Source organism: Melopsittacus undulatus, chromosome 18 (assembly GCF_012275295.1).
Source record: "Melopsittacus undulatus isolate bMelUnd1 chromosome 18, bMelUnd1.mat.Z, whole genome shotgun sequence".
Lineage (NCBI taxonomy): Eukaryota > Metazoa > Chordata > Aves > Psittaciformes > Psittaculidae > Melopsittacus > Melopsittacus undulatus.
In genome coordinates, this window is record NC_047544.1 from 1,754,271 (window position 1) to 1,771,788 (window position 17,518).

Sequence of the window (17,518 nt, forward strand, 5' to 3'; positions counted from 1 at the left end):
CTTTGCCTGCACACCTTGTGCTGTTTTGCAGTATTGGATGCAGACCTTCGCCTCTGGGAGTGTTGTCAATGGATGCACATGATTCCAGAGGTATCTTTATAGCTGTCTGGGTTTTGTTTCCTTTTTCTCTTCCCCCCCTTCCCACTACATCAGTTGTGATTGGAGATGCGTTTGGTACCCAGCACAAAGCTGCCACAGATGCTGGGCTTTCCATGCCTGGTGAACTTGCTCATGAAGCATGAAGCTTCTTTTAAGCCAGTAGAACCTGGAACCCTGATTGCTCATACAATCAAATTGCTCATGTGATTTGCTTGCAGACATGCAAATTTACCTTGTGAAGACCCAATTTTTTCCACCTCAAATGTGAGCTGAGTGGAGAGTTATAATGGTTATTGGTGCAGGAGTGCAGAACCTGACTCCTAAACCTGGAGACCTCTGGAATTGCATGTGGTGTTCTCCCTGCCACAGGCTGTGTCAAGCAGAGGATTAATGTGAGTCTGTGAAACTGGTGCTGATGTGAATTTGAACCAGGTGGATGCAGACCCTGGCTTTGGATGCTGGAGAGGGGCTCTTCATCAGGGACTGTAGGGATAGGATAAGGGGTGATGGGTTCAGACTGAAACAAGGGAGGTTCAGGTTGGAGATAAGGAAGAAGTTCTTTATGTGAGGGTGCTGAGGCGCTGGCACAGGGTGCCCAGAGAAGCTGTGGCTGCCCCATCCCTGGCAGTGTTCAAGGCCAGGTTGGACACAGGGGCTTGGAGCAGCTGCTCCAGTGGAAGGGGTCCCTGCCCATGACAGGGGTTGGAACGGGATGAGCTTTAAGCTCCTTGCCAAGCCAAACCATTCCATGATTCCATGATTTCCTACCACTGCTTCCCTCTGGCAGTGGGATGCAACCCGTGAAGCTGCAGCCTTTGCTGGGAGGAAGCAGTTGTGTGTGTGTTTGCTCTGCAGGAGGGAAGGCTGTGGGTGATGCTATGGAGCTGCTGCCCAACACAGCTTGAATGTTCTTTAGGAGTTTGTGCTGTGCCAGGAGGATGCTGTTCTTGCACACCTTGACCCACGGCCTGTGCCCTTGTTCCTTGTCTGGTTTCTTTAGTTAAAGTATCACTAGAAATACTTAGCAAATGAGAAGCTGCATTTCCTGTAAGTTCAGTTTCACTTGGAGCTCTGTTGACTCTTTACAGCTGTGTCACTGCTATAATCTCCTTTCCAATAGGATCACTGTTAAATTCCTGATCTTGTGGCAAATATACCTGGTTAGCTGAGTTTTCCATCAGCTTAGTATCTCATGTGGGGAGATGCAGGTTTCAGCCCATTCTCCTGCTATTTGTGCCTGCTGCAGGTTTCCTGTCTTGAAATTCTGGGTGTGCTTTATGCTTTATCGAGGTATTCTCTACTTTCCCCACATTCCTGAAGCTCTGATTTGCTCCTGCAGCCACAGGTGAATATGGGAACTGAGAGCTCTTGGACATGAGCATGGGGAGCTTCCCAGTGCATGAAAGGAAACCTGGTACTTTGGTTTATGTGCCCTCATTTCCTTCATAGCCATTAGGCCTGCATGGACTATAAGGACTTTATCTTAGTGTTTTAGAGCCCTAGAGCTGAAGGAGAACCCCTGCAGTAGTGCACAAAGGGCCTGCTTTCTACTCTGCAGAGACCAGTGGTTTGTATTCCTGCTATGTAGAACTTAGCTTAGTTTAGCCTAAGAGATGCTGGTCAGGCCCTTTTAGATTGAAGCAGTCCCTTAAACTTGGCACTCTTAAGCTTTAGCTTAAAACAATAACCCCAAACCCAACTAAGTAAAGCTTGTTATTTCCTTTGAGTTAGAAAGTGGGCTGAGAGCAGACCTGTATAGTTTAGCATTATCCTATCTCCTTTGCTCAGTTGCAGGGCCTCTTGGCAGGGCATGAAGGCTTTTGTTACGTTCTTGCTCCGAGCTGGACTCCATGGTTGCTATCACACACGTTTATACACACACAAACACATGCTCTGGCTGGAGTTAGAGCAACTTGGGTGTGCTAAAAGCAGGAGATCCATTTTCAGGCCTTCCTGGTTCTGCAGCTTGTTGTGCTGTGGGTGCAGTGGGTCCTGTGTTTCACCAGGTATTCCCATGCACTCCAGAGACACGATGCCTCTGTGCCTCTAGGACAAGCTGTGTGATTCCTGTGCGTGCAGCTTGAGGGTGAATAATTGCTTCTATCAATATAAACCAACATGGAAATAGCCTAATGTAACCAGAGGATTATGGAGTCGGGTGGCAGAGTGAGTCATCGGCATTAGTTAAATCCCAAACCCCAAGTGTGACGATGAATGCTCCGATGTGTAGTAATCAAGGAGTAAAATACAGACACAAAGGAGCAGATTGGTTACAACCCTCACTGGCTTCAAGTCTTTTTAGCCTTTTTGTGCTGGGTAACCTGGGAAAGCCATTCTGGATAGCAGAGCTTGATGGCAGCGACTTGATGTCTGGTGCAGAGGGTAAGAATCTGGGGTTAAGATCAAGTCAGTGAGGCTTTGGTGATGCTTCCTGACTGTCACAGCAACCCAGGAGTAAAGAGCTCCAAGAGCATGTGGGGAATGTGTGAGTACTTAAAGAGCTGGTTAGACAGGAGTGACTGAGGGCATTGCAAGTCCTGCCTGTAAGCAAGATCCTGTGGCAGGCAGTGATGTGGTGACATTGGGACATCCCTCTGTTGTGTACCAGCCTCTTGCTCTTTGGAGAGGGTGAAATGAGGCTGGAGAAAGCCCCCCTCTGTCTTCCTTCACCTATGTCCATTCACCTCCACTGGGTCAAGGAGAAAATCCTCTCTTTATGTTGTGCAGCTTTGGGATGTTAGGAAGCTGTAAAGCCACTGGGGAGGGAGAGGTAAGTGTGAAGGCTCAAAGCACTCACTTTGGGGATGACCATTGAAAAGGAATGGTGATGATCCTGCAGTTACCAGTTTAACTGCAGCCAGACTGGTGTCTTCACTGGGGTAAGGCTGAAGCATCCTTTGCATCCAGGCTTTATAGAAGCTACTCTGGTGCCTTCTAAAGAGCAGAGGGTGTAAGAAATGCTCTTTGGCTCTCTCAGGGGTTAATCTTTCACCAGAGAAAGCAAGCTGGTGAGGAGCAGAACTAATGTTCCCTTTAAGACTGGATTCTTGGCAACAGTCAGAGCCCTTTGTGATACCTGGGAAACCTCCAGAAGGGTTTCTTCCTGTTGGGAATGTGTGGTGCCATACCCCAAATGTAATGAGAGGGTAAACCTGTAGTCCCATCCTGATAGGATGATTTGCTTTATGTATCTTTATATACCTATATCTATATCTTTCCTATGAGATGCTGTGGTTTGAAGGGTCCTTTCTGGTGCCTTTGCAGCAGAGATTTGCTTTCTGGAGGCAGGCTGCAGAGCTCAGGGACATGAGCTGTGTGAGCAGGGCCTTAGCTTCATACTGCTGTGAGCAGTGTGTTCTCCCACTGACCCCCATGGTCTTTGGGCAGCTTCTTCTTTGCCTGTTCTGTTAACTGCAGGTTTTCCTACCCTGGCAGCTCCCTTTTGAAGACCATGGTTTAAAGAACAGAGGATTTACTTGCAAATTGCTTGTTCTTATGACAAGCTTCACCTCAAGGAAGTGGGAGCAGAGGTACCATTCCAGGTTGGACTCGGTAAATAGATGGTACCAGCATTGTCTTTGATGGAGCTGTGATCTTGGGTGTTACAGCCCTAATGCAAAGTCTGCCTCATTACTGTGGCTTCTTAATTAAACCTTCAACCACTTGAAAAAGCAAATCTGGAGGGAGTTGCTATGTTTTTCTTTAAAGGTGTTAATGCTGACATCTCTGTCTGAAGCTGTTGTAGGTGCAGAGAAAACCCAACGTGCAATGATCCTGACGGTTCCAATTCCTTGTTAGACATCAAAGCACAACACTTGACAATATTGATCCCAATATTTGGTAATAAAAGGGGTAATATTAGAACAGAAAACTGACTCTGGGGTGAAATAATCCTGCCCTGGAAACAGAGCTCGGAAGTGATGGAGAAGTTTCATCTAAAGGGGGGAAAATGGGATTTGGAATCCTATGGGGTTTAGCAGTTATGCTGCAGTAATACCCTGCAATGGAAGAGGGGAATAAAAGATAGCAGAAAGAATATATTAGTGCAGATTAATAGCAACAGAAATAGCCCTGTAATCCTAATGCCCATCAGAGCTGACTAGGGGAGCTATAATTCAAAGGAAAAAGCCTGTATAAAAGTTAACCAGCAAATACTTACCTGTGGGGAGGGTAACCCAAGAGACACTCACTAAGGGAGGTTGCTGTGTTCTTGGGCCTGAGTGTGGTGTGTTTTATAAGAGCTGATCTTGAACAGCAAGACTCGCATTGAGATGCACAGTGACACTTCCTAGCTGTTACAGGGAGTGGTTGTGAAGATCTCAACAACCCCAGTGTGGTCCAAGGAGCAAATCCCAAGGCACACTGGTGGGTTTTGCCTCTCCTAAAGGTAAGTCAGTTGTCCATCCTTGGTTGGGAGAGCTGAGACTGGGCTGTTCCTTCACCTTTGTTGAGAGCTGGTGCTCGGAGCTATGGGGAGAAGCACTGGCACATGTGGATGTTTGCAGAGCTCCAGGCTAGCACTAGCTGGAATAATACCACATTATTGTATTGCTTAACCTCACCCAAAGTGCTTTCCTTGGCCTTCTTTCTTTGTGATGGGGAATAGGTGACTCCAAAGTTGAGGTTTGTTGAAGCCATCTCTGTCCTTTGAAACCATAGAATAGAATCATAGTTAGGGTTGGACAGGACCTTAAGATCATCCCATTCCAACCCCCCTGCCATGGACAGGGACACCTCCCACTAAACCATGGCACCCAAGGCTCTGTCCAACCTGGCCTTGGACACTGCCAGGGATGGAGCATAAATGACCCTGCTGTGATATTTTGGTGCTTTATCATCCAGAATCATATTCTAGAACGGTTTGGGTTGGAATGAATGATTATGGTTTATATACAGCAAGGGAAAACCTTACTTTTTGTTCAGTGTCATGTTATGCCAGCTGGAGAGAGGTGTCAGAGGTGCAGGATGGCTTTCTCATCACCGTGACAATAGTGCTGGTGTTGCCAAGAGATGATGCCCAGTGATGGGTGACATGCAGTGTCTGTGTTGGCTGGTTGTGGGGAGAAATAAGTGCTGGGAAGTCTGTATTGGTAAAGCTTTGGGAATGGTGAGCTGCAAACAAGGGAATAGATACGATTTTCCTGTAACTGGGTCACAGCATCCTGACTTGGGAAGGGTGGGGAATAAAAGTGGAATGAGGCTGCCCCTTGTACTTAGGAAAAGTAAATGCTACGGAAGCCCTTGTAGCTTGGGAGATAAGGCAAAGTATGACATCATTCTTGATGGATAAGGATCAGCCAGTATTCCAGTGGTAGGAATGAGGAGCAGCTTTGTGCCTGGTGCTAGTGTGCAACTGGAGCTTAAAAGGCCCCATTGGCTGGTCCTGGGGCTCAGTGTTCCTGGGGCAGTTGTTGGGGACATGTGAAAAGCACTTGGCTGTGCCTCAGCTTCCAGGTGGAGGAGATAGAACTGAACCACAGGAAGCTGTGGGTAAGCAGGGTCATTGTTTGTCCAGCTCGGAAAGGAATTTCACCCCTGAAGAATGGAGTTTTTAGTGGCATCCAGAAGGTTTCTCAGGAACTCTGGGAGCTCCTGATAATGTTCTGTTGTTTGTGGAAGGGTGTGGAGCAAATCCAAAATGAAGAAGTGATTTTTCCTGGTTTCTTTTAAGTGGGAATTGATGATTTGGCTCTTTCAAGGCCAATGATTTGAATAACAACTGATAAGGGGAGTAATTCCTCCTCCTCAAACCTGAGCTGCTTTTGGGTTATTCAGCATAGCCCTGGGGATGTGATCTAAGGCAAAGCTTGACAGTGTTTGCAGGGAGGAGACACATCCAAGCGGTGGAGATGGTTTTGTAGCTGTGATTGCAGAGCTCAAGCATGCAGCTGGAAGATCAGCACGTCTCATTCCCACCTCTGCAAAGAGCACTTGAGGTCTCCGGGAGGTACTTCCAGTGTGGATTTGAAAGGGAGATGCTGGTTCTGGTTTGTTAGTGTACCTGCTGTCTCCTGCAGAGGGTGGTGGATCAGCACAGCAGGATAACACACACAGTGCAGGTGTTTTGAGGACACTGGTGGCTGTGAAAAGGCCTTTTAGATCCTGTGAAATCCAACCTGCTTTACTGTGTGTGTACAGGGCAGAGTCCAGCCCATCCTCTTCTGGACTATGATTAACTTGGGTGCAATGGTCTGTTGAGCTGGTGCTTCAAGCACTGGTTCCACTTGAACTTGGTTTATTTTGACTCGGCATGAACAAAACAGGCTTTTGTTTCTCTTATGGGGGCCTGTTGTCTGGCAGGCACAAATCCTGCCTTCAGGAATACCTTGTTTCCTTCTATGTGTTTAAATACATCTGATAGGATGTGCTTGAAGCTTTGGAGCAGGACTTAAATGCAGGTCAACGAGCTGAGTAAGTGATGGTGAAGATACAGTAATGGTGTGAGCAGGAAGGGGGTTCTCAGGACAACCTATTTCTGATGGTTCCTTACCACCACCACTAATGGTGCCATCCCAGGGGAAGGTGGATTTGTTGGTCTGGAAGACCCGGGGTGTATGGGAGGGCAGCTGTGTCCATCCAAGGGTGAAGGCGTGCAGCATCCATCCGGGATGAAGGCGTCAGCATCCATCCGGGATGAAGGTGTGCAGCTCATCTGCTGCTGCAGCACCCACTGACCTTGGCTGAGGTATGTTCCACAGTGCAAGGCAGCTCTGGAAGAGGCCCTCACCAAAGGGTGATGGAAGGAGCAACCCATTTCTCTTGTGAACTTCCTCATGCAGCATCAGGACCACTTGCTTGGAAGCAGCATCTGGTGCCTGTCTGCAGGACTCCAGGCACTCAAGTGCAGCAGGGTGCTGCCTCCTTCCCTTGCTCAGAGGTAGGAGAGGGGATCACGTGCAGCTGCTTTCACCTCCTTTAGAAGTGCACACCCAGCTGTGGAGGGTTCTGCATCCTGCTGAAATTACAGAAGGGCTGAGGATACAGCTCCCAGCACTGGAAGCTGGCCAGCCTGCTTCCAGCGGCCTGCATGGAAAATGGCTCTGTATTCACTGGAGATCATTGGAACCTCCTGTTGTATTCAGCTTATCCTGAAGCCACTCAGCAAGACCAACAGCCAGGATAGAAGTGTGTGACAGGGTGAGTGTTATTATGCTGTTGTAGAGGTGGATGCATTCCTGACTGCTAAAGGCAGTGCTGTTTTCCAAGAGCCCCATCCATGGCTGTTGCTGGCTCTGAGCTGATGGTAATCATAGACTCATAGAATGGTTTGGGTTGGAAAGGACCTTAAATAACCCAGTTCCAACCCCCTGCCACTGTGGATTTATTTGCTCCATTGCATCTAAAGCCTGGACTCATCTCTTGACTTCTGCTTTCCATACATGTACTGGGAAAAGGGCTCCACCAGCAAAGAGGATGTTCCCAGTGCATGGCTCACTTTGCTTCCAAGCTCTGCCTTGTGTGACCCACCTTCCTTGGCTGCATGTAGCACAGCTATATCTGACTTCACTTGAGGCAACTCTTGACCTTGGTTGGATTGGAGTTACCCAAATCCTGGCCTGTCTGTCACACTGGAGCTGGCATCGAGCATTGGAGCTGGCAGCCTGTGTGTTGGAAGGGTTGCCTTGCTTGCTGCTCACTGAGAATAGAAGTAAATGGTCTCGTAATGTGCATCTGGCAGGGATTCAGGGTAATTGTTGTCAGTTTGCTTTTGATCTGGTTCCTTTCAACTTTGCCCAGATCTGGAAAGTTGGGGGTTGGACTGGAATAATGAGGGAGGAATTGGTTGTGGTCTGAGGCTCTGGAAGCCCTTGGGGCTGAGGAGGTGGTGATGTAGTTAGGTGGGCACAAGGAGGAAGGGTTAACCAGTGGGGAGCAGCTCTCACAAGAGAATTAAAAGCTAAAGTGTTTTAGTTTCAGCTTGATGCTATGAACCAGACCTTTCTAGAGCCATTTGTGTATGAGTGTGGCAAGAAGCTGCTGTTCGTTGTGCTCTTTCTCTATCCTTCTCCTTCATCCTCCTGCTGTTTTACTGTGTGCAGTCCTGTTCTCTGCAGTAAAACTGGGAGTGCTGAAGCCAATTAGCAGTGGAAGTGTAATAAATGCAGAGAAATTCAAATGAAGGTGGTATTTTTCACACTTCCTCTGATTGAAATGTGGAAGGATGACCTGAGGGGAGTGAGGCACCCTTGAGAAGAGAAGCTGTGAGGAGACCTCAGAGCAGCTTCCAGTGTCTGAAGGGGCTACAAGGATGCTGGAGAGGGGCTCTGCATCAGGGACTGTAGGGATGGGACAAGGGGTGATGGGTTCAGACTGAAACAGGGGGAGTTCAGGTTGGAGATAAGGGAGAAGCTGTTCCCTGTGAGGGTGCTGAGGCGCTGGCACAGGGTGCCCAGAGAAGCTGTGGCTGCCCCATCCCTGGCAGTGCTCAAGGCCAGGTTGGACACAGGGGCTTGGAGCAGCTGCTCCAGTGGAAGGGGTCCCTGGGTTGGAACTGGATGAGCTTTAAGCTCCCTTCCAACCCAAACCAGTCTGGGATTGTGTTGTGCCTTTCTGGGTGCAGTTTACTGGGCTCAGTAAATGGAGTTTGGAAGGAATGTTGTGCTCTGTTTAACTGAGACAATCAGACCAGAAGACACATATAACAGTTAAGGTTGGGAAGGACCTTAAGATCATCCAGTTCCAACCCCCTGCCATGGGCAGTTTGACAGGATAAGTAAGACTTTACACCTCTGTTCAGTGGATGTGGATCATCAGATTTTGCTTCTCCAAAGGCAGGCTCTTACTCTAGGTCGCTGTGTGCCTATTGCTGTGTGCACCCTGATGAAATCAATGCTTGTGTTCTCTGCAGAGCAGTGTGTTGCTTTCACTAGCAGCAAAGTTGTCATGTTGTAATCCACAGGCAGTGGGAGTTCAGTAATGAAGTAATCAAATGGGTAGGTGTATTTGCAGACAAAAGAAGCTGAATGCGTTTGCAGAACTTCCGTGTGTGCTGTTGTCAGGTGAAGTTTGCAGGAGTTAAAGGGAAGGACACAAGGAAGGCCAGGTCAGACAGAGCCTTGGGTGATATGGTTTAGTGTGAGGTGTCCCTGCCCATGGCAGGGGGTTGGAACTGGATGATCCTAAGGTCCTGTCCAACCCTAACTGTTCTATGATCCTATGTAATTTTCCTATGACTTCCCTATTGTGACAACTCTACAAATGTTGCAGGCATCCTCTTCTGCCCAGTTCTGATGATAACTGAGGCTGCAGGAAACCCCCTCCTGCTTTTCTTTCTTCTTACTCCCTCCATTGCATCCTTTTGCAACTTCTCTGGGGCTGCTATGGGTTAGTTCTGCTCCTTAAAATCAATGGGGCTTCCTTGGCAGACTTGGTCTGCTTCCTATGGCCAACTATGATGTGTAAAGGGGTTTGTGTGCTAAGAGATTCTTTAGTTTAAAGCATCTGCATCTGGAACTCCTGTGATCGTTTTGGCTCTGATGGGATGCTGTAGAGCTGTGTGATAAGGGATGGGGAGGGCTGTCCTTTGGCTCTTTTTCCAGTCTTTTCTTGGTAAAAATAAATGCCAGTTTTAGTAAAAGCTTCCCTGGGCCTTCAGGCTCTGGTGATTGATTTAGGAACCATTGATTTATGGTGATGATTGGTGAACAGCTTTAAGGACCGGTTGCTGCAAGACTGGAGTTGTCAAATTAAGCCCGTTTTACCCAAATGCAGCTTTCTTGCTTGTTCCATTTCACATGATGGAAGTGTTAGAGAACCCTTCCTAATAGTTATGTACAATCCTGTCCAATATAGCTCTGTATGTGTTGGTGCCTGATGGTGTCTGGCAGCAGAATGGGATTCTCCAATGGGATTCTTTGGGGTGTGACTGGCTCTTTACAGTCTCCAGCTGCAGCTTTTGGTGTAGTGGGACTTCAGAAGTCCTTAAGCATCAAAGAAATACGTGCTGTGATATAAGGTAACAGAGAGCAAATGAAGTGCTCTTAGGTTGTGGCATCGACAGTGTCGTTGTGCAGCACTTCTTGCATACATGAGACTCTTTGGATGTATTTGGGTCTCTGGAGCCAGGTGGGAAACTTTGATGCCTAAATACCTGCAGCAGCTTTTTGCTCTGTCTATCCAGGCTTAAAACCCTGAGATTTTGATGCATTGCTACCAGACAAAGAGCTTTCATCCTGAACAAGTCCAGCATCCCGGGAGTCCTGACATTGCTACCAGCAATGCCCCAGAATGAATTGTGGTTGGTTGGGGTTTGAGATTTGTTCTTCTGGCCTTTCTTAAAAGCACCACCATCAAACCATGGGTGCGAGATGGTTTCTAATGCTTCGTGCTCAAATCAGCTTTGTAATGGGGCTTTGCTTCCCAAGCTGGGTGCCTTTCAAGTACAGGCCTGTGGTGATTCAGTGCCTCTGGTTTGTGTGCCTCTGATTTCTGTCCAAGGCAACGTTGCTGTTTATACTTCATATCTAACTCCATAATGGGAGTTAATGGTGCAGTGTGTGGTAGGACAAATAACCAGTGTCGTTGCTTGGGTTTAGGGCAGTCTTAAATGTGAGCCTTGCTTCCATTAGTTCAAGGTTTTCCCCCTTGGATTCCTCTCCATTCCCAGAAATAACCATTTGGGAAGAGTGGGAGCTAAGGACATGGGAGCTTGGTGGCTGCTGAGTGGCCTCCCTCTTCTGGAGGCAAGGACAAATTGGTTTCTATGCTGACGAACAGGATGGGTTGTGTCTTCCCCAGGTGGATTTGCCATAGTGTTTCTGGTGAGGACTAACAACGGGATGAAATGTGCCCTCAAGCGGATGTACGTCAACAACGAGTACGACTTGCAGGTCTGCAAAAGGGAGATCCAGATCATGGTAAGTCATCACCCAAGGCTGGGAGTGGGCTAGTGTGAGAGCCTGGTCGCATCCTGCCTGTGATCTGTGCAGCAGCTTGTCCCAAATGGTGTGGTTGCATAGCAGAATTGGCTTGGTTTGGGGAAAACCTAACTCCTGGGGTTAGGAGCTATGGGGAAATCTTATTGAACCATTTAAAATGGACATGGTTTCAGTGGACAAGAAAAACATGGAAGGTGGAAAAGCAGAGGGAATTTAAGGAAAATGAGGGGAGGAAAAACCTCCTTTGTCACCCCCATTGGGAAAAGGAAGAGCTGAAGAGGTGAGCTGAGGGAGGGGTGTTAAACTTCAGTCTGATGTCTTCAGGTCAGGGCTAAAGCCTTCACCCTTTTAGACTTCATCAGGAAAGGCTGAGGATGCTGATGGACCATCTCTGAACTCCAGTCAGTGCATGCATGGGAGATCTCCATCCTGAGATCAGTTTGTATCATGATAGCTCCTGTCTTTGGGGTTGGGATGGTTATCTCTGTATTGGTGGGGCTGTTAGATTAAAACAGTGTTTGTGGGGTTGTGAAACAGGGAGGTATTTATAATAAGCACTGAGATGTGTCTGTAGATTACTGGATGCAAGGAGTTATGGCTATTTTTAATGGTTTATTTAGAGGAACTTCAGAGCAGAAGCTCTCACCTATAGCACTTCTGGGGTTGTGTTTTGAAGTAGCTTTACATTGGGTTAATACCTTTCAAGTTGCCTTCTGGAGTCGGGTGATAGCACAGTGGAGCTTTTGGGCATGGTTTATTGTCCCTGGAGCTAATGCTGTGTGGGAAAAGGTGAGATTAGATCTTGCATCAAAGCTTTGAGCTGTGCTCCCAAAGCTCCTTTACTTGGGTTTTGCTTGCTGCTGTCTCCTTCATGTGAGATGGGGAATGTGTGGCTAACCTGGAGGGTGAGGGTGAGGAGCATCCTTATCACTCGGCAGGTCCACTCGCTTCCATACTGAATTCCATCAGAAGCACTTCCCTTTGCCTTGAAGAAACCAGTACTCAAAGGAGATATTTCCTTCTTTCCTAACTCCTGTGCAGTAAAGAATTCCTTTAAACTTAACTTCTAACTCTACAGTGTTAGAGCAGAGCATGGCCAGCAGAATCTTTTACTGGTGAAGCTGAATGTGTGTGAAGAAGCTATCCCAAAGAAATGGCTTTTCCCTGCATGTGTCACGGATAAGTCATTGGTCTGAGAACCTGTGCTTTGATCCATTGAATTACTGAAGGTTATTCTAAACCCAAAGTTAAGGTTTATTACCTTAATGGGTAGATCTGAGATACTGTTCACCAGCAGAAGAGTGGAAGGCATTGAGCACAACGTGTCCACATCCCCATCACAAACACCTTCCTTGTTCTCCCTGCTATGGGAAAGGTGGCTTGGCCTGAGCCATCTAAGGCAGCATGCAAAGATCTGGAGTGATGCTTGGATGAGTCACTTCAGCAGGGTGGCTGTTTCTCTGCTGTTTGCCTCGAATCCTTCTGGAAGCAGAACAGGTAGTGACAGAGCTTGGGTTTAAGTCGCATTATGATGGTTAATCCAGAGTTGTGCCTGTCTGGAAGAGCTGGGAATGCTGGGCAGTGTAGAGGAGCCAGGCAGAAAGGTTGCTCACTCTACATGGCTGGCTTGGCCTTTGACTCTATCTATCTTACAGCGGGATCTGTCTGGCCACAAGAACATTGTGGGATACATTGATTCCAGTATAAACTCCGTCAGCAGCGGGGACGTGTGGGAAGTGCTCATCCTGATGGACTTCTGCCGAGGTGAGTGGTGTTCCTTGGGGATCTGCCCCTTTTCAGTGCTTACAGGAAACTTGCACAGCATCTTCCTGTAAGCAAACCAAACCTTTCCCTAGGCCTGGCCCTTCCTTGGCTCCCAAGGAGCTGCTGTGCAAAGCAAAGCTAAAACTGGGTGTGGAGAAGAGGCGATGTTGACTCTGCTGATGGGATTTGTAATGGCCCTGCCCAGGATGGTCCTAAATCCTTTCCATTGTGAAGGACAACCCTTAAATACATATATTGCTATTTTCCATAGGCTGATCCGCACAGGAAGTGGCTGTTACAAAGCTGCCAGGCTGTGGAATGGAATCCTCCTTCACTTTATATCAGATTGCAAGCTTTTTTCCACTTCAGCCTGATTTAGGGTTGTTCTGGAAGAAGCACCAAAAGGATAACTTGAAGCCAAGAAGTATTCCTCTTACCTCTGACCTTTTTGCTTGGCTGTCTCTAGCCAGGCAGGCTCTTCCAGGCTTTTCCAGATGTCCTAAGGCTTTGATCTCCTGTGGCTAGGATGTGGGGTTTGGAAAATACCGTGTTCCAATGCCTCTCACAGGAACAGTGCTAAGCAAAACCAATGTTTTGGCCAGGTGACTTTACAAGTCTGTGGCTGCTTTTGGATGGTTGCAGCTGATGGAAATAGGCATTCGTGGCACTGTTTGGCTTGTAACTGAAGCCAGGTGCAGTGTAGCATGAACTGAGATGCTGAAATGCCTTTGAGCACGTCTGGTAGAGCTTATGACCTCTTTGCTGCTTCATTTTGATGCAGGAATCTTGATTAACTGCATTGGGTTTGTTTGCTGGTAAAAGGAAGAGCCTTATGTGTAGTTTTGCTGTAGGAATCGTTACCCTCAGCTCTCTGCAGGCCTAAACCTAAATATCCCAAGGAGAGCTGTAAGAAACAGGCCTGGACAGTGCTAGTACATCCTTACTCTGCTCCAGGTTGCAGAGCTTGTGATGATGGAGGGAAGTGCCAACCATAGCAATTCAGAATGCATTCCTGCAGCTGCATCAGCCTTTCCTCTGTGCCACAACGACCTAAAATGGGTCTTTCTAAGGTGTTTCCTTCCATCTGAAAGGTGTAGGGTGGTTGTTGCTTGTAGGCAAGGCCCTCAGCGCCATGGGTTAGCGGTGCCCTTGGCAGTGCTGGAGAGTGGATGAGCTTAAAGGTCTTTTCCAGCCTGGCCGATTCCATGATTCTCCCATAGTTTGCTTTTGCCAGATGCCCTGCTCAGCATACATCTGCCTCTGTCTCCAGCATTCAGACTGAAGCACAGGAATTGCTGTTACATGTTGGTTTTTCCAAACCAAATCAGTGTCTTTTGTGTGCAGAACTGCACTCGCTTGGAATGGGAAATGCTCGCAGCTGTCATGTTTATTAGGCTGAGCTTTCCTTTTGTCCCATGCAAGTGACTTTTTCTGGCACTTGGGATGTGAAATGATGCAGTTTTGCGTTGCCAAAGGTTCAGAAAGGAGATTTTTTTCCCCTGTGTATATAAAGTGCTTGGAGAGGGGAAGAATTGGGACTCCTGGAAAGGCCTTGACAGCAACAAAACCTCAAAGCTGAGGCAAATTCAGGACTCATTCAGGAAAACCTGCTTTTGTTTCTCTGGAGTTTCCCTTGTTCCAGATGGGTTTTAAGTTTGCTTTGCCTGTCTATGACTTTAACCAAGCCTCTTGGTCGTGTATGGGGGATTTTAGTAGTTCACTTTCCCCCTCCTCTTGCTTATATGTGGCAAGCTACTCTTTGGACTATGCATGCCTCATATTCAGCCTTTTATTTCCCTAGTCTGCCAAAAAGAAGTCTTCTTTTGAAGAAGAAAGGGAAAGATGGGGTTAGAATCACATCTGAGCCAGGTGACTGTGGGCCTTAGAGGCTAACTTGCTGCTCTTGTTCGAAGTCAAGATGAGATGCAACACCCCCTGCCAGATATGCAGACCCTCCCCCGGGATTTAGATGAGGAAATGAGAACAGCACAAGATGCATAAGAATCCTCTGGGATTTGGTGTGAATTTGGCATTTGAACCGATTGTACAGCCACAGTGTGGGGGGCAAAGACAAGTGATGTCTGCTAGGACTGGGGCTTAGGGCAGGCCAGCCCTCGCCTTGCTTTGCTTTGCTTTGCTTGCAGTTTCCCTTGCTCCAGCCCCATCCCTCTGTGACTCTTGATGCTGTTTCTGCCCAGGGGGTCAGGTAGTGAACCTCATGAACCAGCGCCTGCAGACAGGCTTCACGGAGACCGAGGTCCTGCAGATCTTCTGTGACACCTGCGAAGCCGTCGCCAGGTTGCACCAGTGTAAAACCCCCATAATCCACAGGGATTTGAAGGTGAGTTGTGGATGCCACTGGTACAGCAGGGAGGGGGCATCCTCCTCCACGTGTCTGGCTGCTGCCTACGCCACGGCAGACGGGCTTGGAATGCTGGTGCTGTGCTTCTGTTGTTAGCAGTGAGGGAAAAGTGGGCATGAATATCTCTCTGTATTGGAAGATAAAAACAGAGCTGAGCCTCTCATTGCTCCTTACCATATGTTTGCCATCTAGAGATCTCCTTAAAGCACACAAACGTTGTGGTTTGCACGGATGAAAGCAGCGGATGAATTATTCAGGGGGACTTTCACCACCTGAAACAGAAATGATGGTAGAAGGTAGGGAGCAAAAAGCAGGCTGTACATTTGTTCCCTGGACCCACATTAAAAGGAGCCCTCCAGAGATGTTGGCCTTGGGGCAGGAGGCATTAGAAGCCTTTGAAAGTGGCCTCTAACTCTCTGTCTTCCATGAAAGTGCATTGTAAAGCTCTTGTGTGCTTAGCTGGGAACAGAGGGGATTGCTTTGGAACAATCCCATGCCTATCATCAAACAAACAGGGAGATGTTCCCTTTCTTCTCAAGCAGCTCATAAACTGCCTGAATAACACATTCAGCCACGAAGGAGGCTGCTGTGGGCATTGGAAATTCAGATGTACTTTGTAGGTCAGGCTCTGCCTTCCAAGCCCTCAACAGATGTTTGCTTTGTGCTGTTGGTTATAGGAGCCAAAGACTCCACCTGTGCCAAGGAGAGCCAGGTAGTGCAGGGAGGGGGGAAATGCTCAGGGTTTGATGGGATTTAACGTGTTTCATGAGGCTTGGGAACAGGGACCTCTTGAGATGATATTAACCCTGCTGTTACCTTTTGCTGTTCATAAGGAGCAAGCTCATTGTGTGCCATGTGAATGAATTCTGGGACATCTGTGGTGGGTTCATGGATTGATCTTGAGTGTTGCTTTCTACACGGAGCTGCAATTGAAATGGGCTGTTATGGTTTAATGTCCAGCTTAGATCAGTAAAGCTTCTGCAAGGCCTGGCTCTTGGTAAGCTGTGCCCAGGGAAAGAGAGTTGGCTCTTCTCTGCTTTGTGGCACCTTTCCCACTCGACTGTTGTGTTGTTTCTGTTGGGATGGCCTCTGCAGCTCCTGCCACAGTTGGGAATCCAAGTGCTAACACAAAATGAATGATTCAGGTATGTTTTCATTTTGAGTTCAAACTCAAATGCCAAGAGGGAGCTGTAATTCCAAGGGAGACATTAGGGCCAGCAAAGCCTTGTACAAGCATAAGGAAAGGCATCCTCAGGTAGGTGTTTCATTGGGTGAACACAACCCTGTTGAAGAGTGAAGATGGTGACTTTGGGGACTGGGGGCTTTTTTTGCCTTCCAGCTCTTTGGTGTTGCTCTAATGCTGGAGGTTCCTGCCCAGAAGGCTCAGCCAGCAGAAGGGGTGGTGTGGATAATCTCTGAGCCCTTTTAGAACACTCACAGGTTCCCTTAAAGGTGATTTTTGGAGTCATGGAAATCTGACATTGGGTGCATCAAAGACTGCAGCTGGAGTTGCAAGCATTGAGCAGTGCTGGCAAGTGACTGAGAAGTCACCTCAGACTTCTCAGCCAGAGAAAGTGGAAGGGCTGTTCTGGAAGTGTTTGCCAGGGAATAGGGAATGTTTGCAGGGAATAGGGAATAACACAGTCAGTGTTGATCTTGGGAGAACATCTGTGCATGGTGCTCTATCCAAAGCAGATGGATGCTGGAGGGGGCAGGGTGTTGTTTAACCCTTGGTTTCAAGCCAGCCTTTTCCCCCTCAGCTGTTCTGCTTCAGCTGCGTTTTCTGGTCCTTAAAATGCTGACTCCTTGTTTTCCTTCTTGTCAAGATCAGCTTTGCTGGGGAGCTCTGCTTCCAAAGGCTTTGGGAGATAACTGCACCGTGTGCTTTATCTCATGGCTGTATCTGAGCATTTGACATTGATTGGAGAGGAACACGTTCTAACCTGGCTGTATTCTCTTGAGACAGCATCTTGGTAATGCCACTGTGCAGATGAGGAGCTGGAATACAGGCCTGCTCTGCCAAAGCAGAGACTGAACCCAGGGGTTTCCACATCTTAGGTCAGTGTTGAACCATACAGACAGCTTTCCGAGGTGGATGTGAGCTGGACCTTTGTTCCTGCATGGTTAAGTGTGAGTGTTTAGGGGAAAGGCAGTGCCTGCTGGCTTGATTTCCTGGCTTCCAGCTCTGCCAGGTGTTGCTTTCAGCCTGTGTTTCAGTTGTCCCATTCCAAACAATGCTTAAAGGAAAGGGCTCATCTTTTCAGTAGCAGTGGTGGTCTTAGCAGAGGCAAGGTAATGTGCTTGTGAAAGGAGAGGAGAGAGGTGGCAGAGGGAAGACAGTCCCTAGTTACAGCTATGCTTCCATGATTTGACTTCTCTTTCAGGAGATGTGACAGAGTTCTGATGCCTGTTTCCT

At 47.9% G+C, this 17,518-nt stretch overlaps 1 protein-coding gene across 5 annotated transcripts in view; it reads left to right on the forward strand.

The window, feature by feature from the left end:
• Positions 1-17,518, forward strand: part of AAK1 (AP2 associated kinase 1) — a 65,511-nt gene that overhangs the window by 11,443 nt on the left and 36,550 nt on the right. For all 5 annotated transcript variants that reach the window (XM_034070381.1, XM_034070377.1, XM_034070378.1 and 2 more), the window contains exons 2-4: positions 10,837-10,955; positions 12,632-12,740; positions 14,939-15,081. In XM_034070381.1, coding sequence (XP_033926272.1) covers positions 10,837-10,955; positions 12,632-12,740; positions 14,939-15,081 — 371 coding nt within the window. The remainder of the gene's footprint in view (positions 1-10,836; positions 10,956-12,631; positions 12,741-14,938; positions 15,082-17,518) is intronic.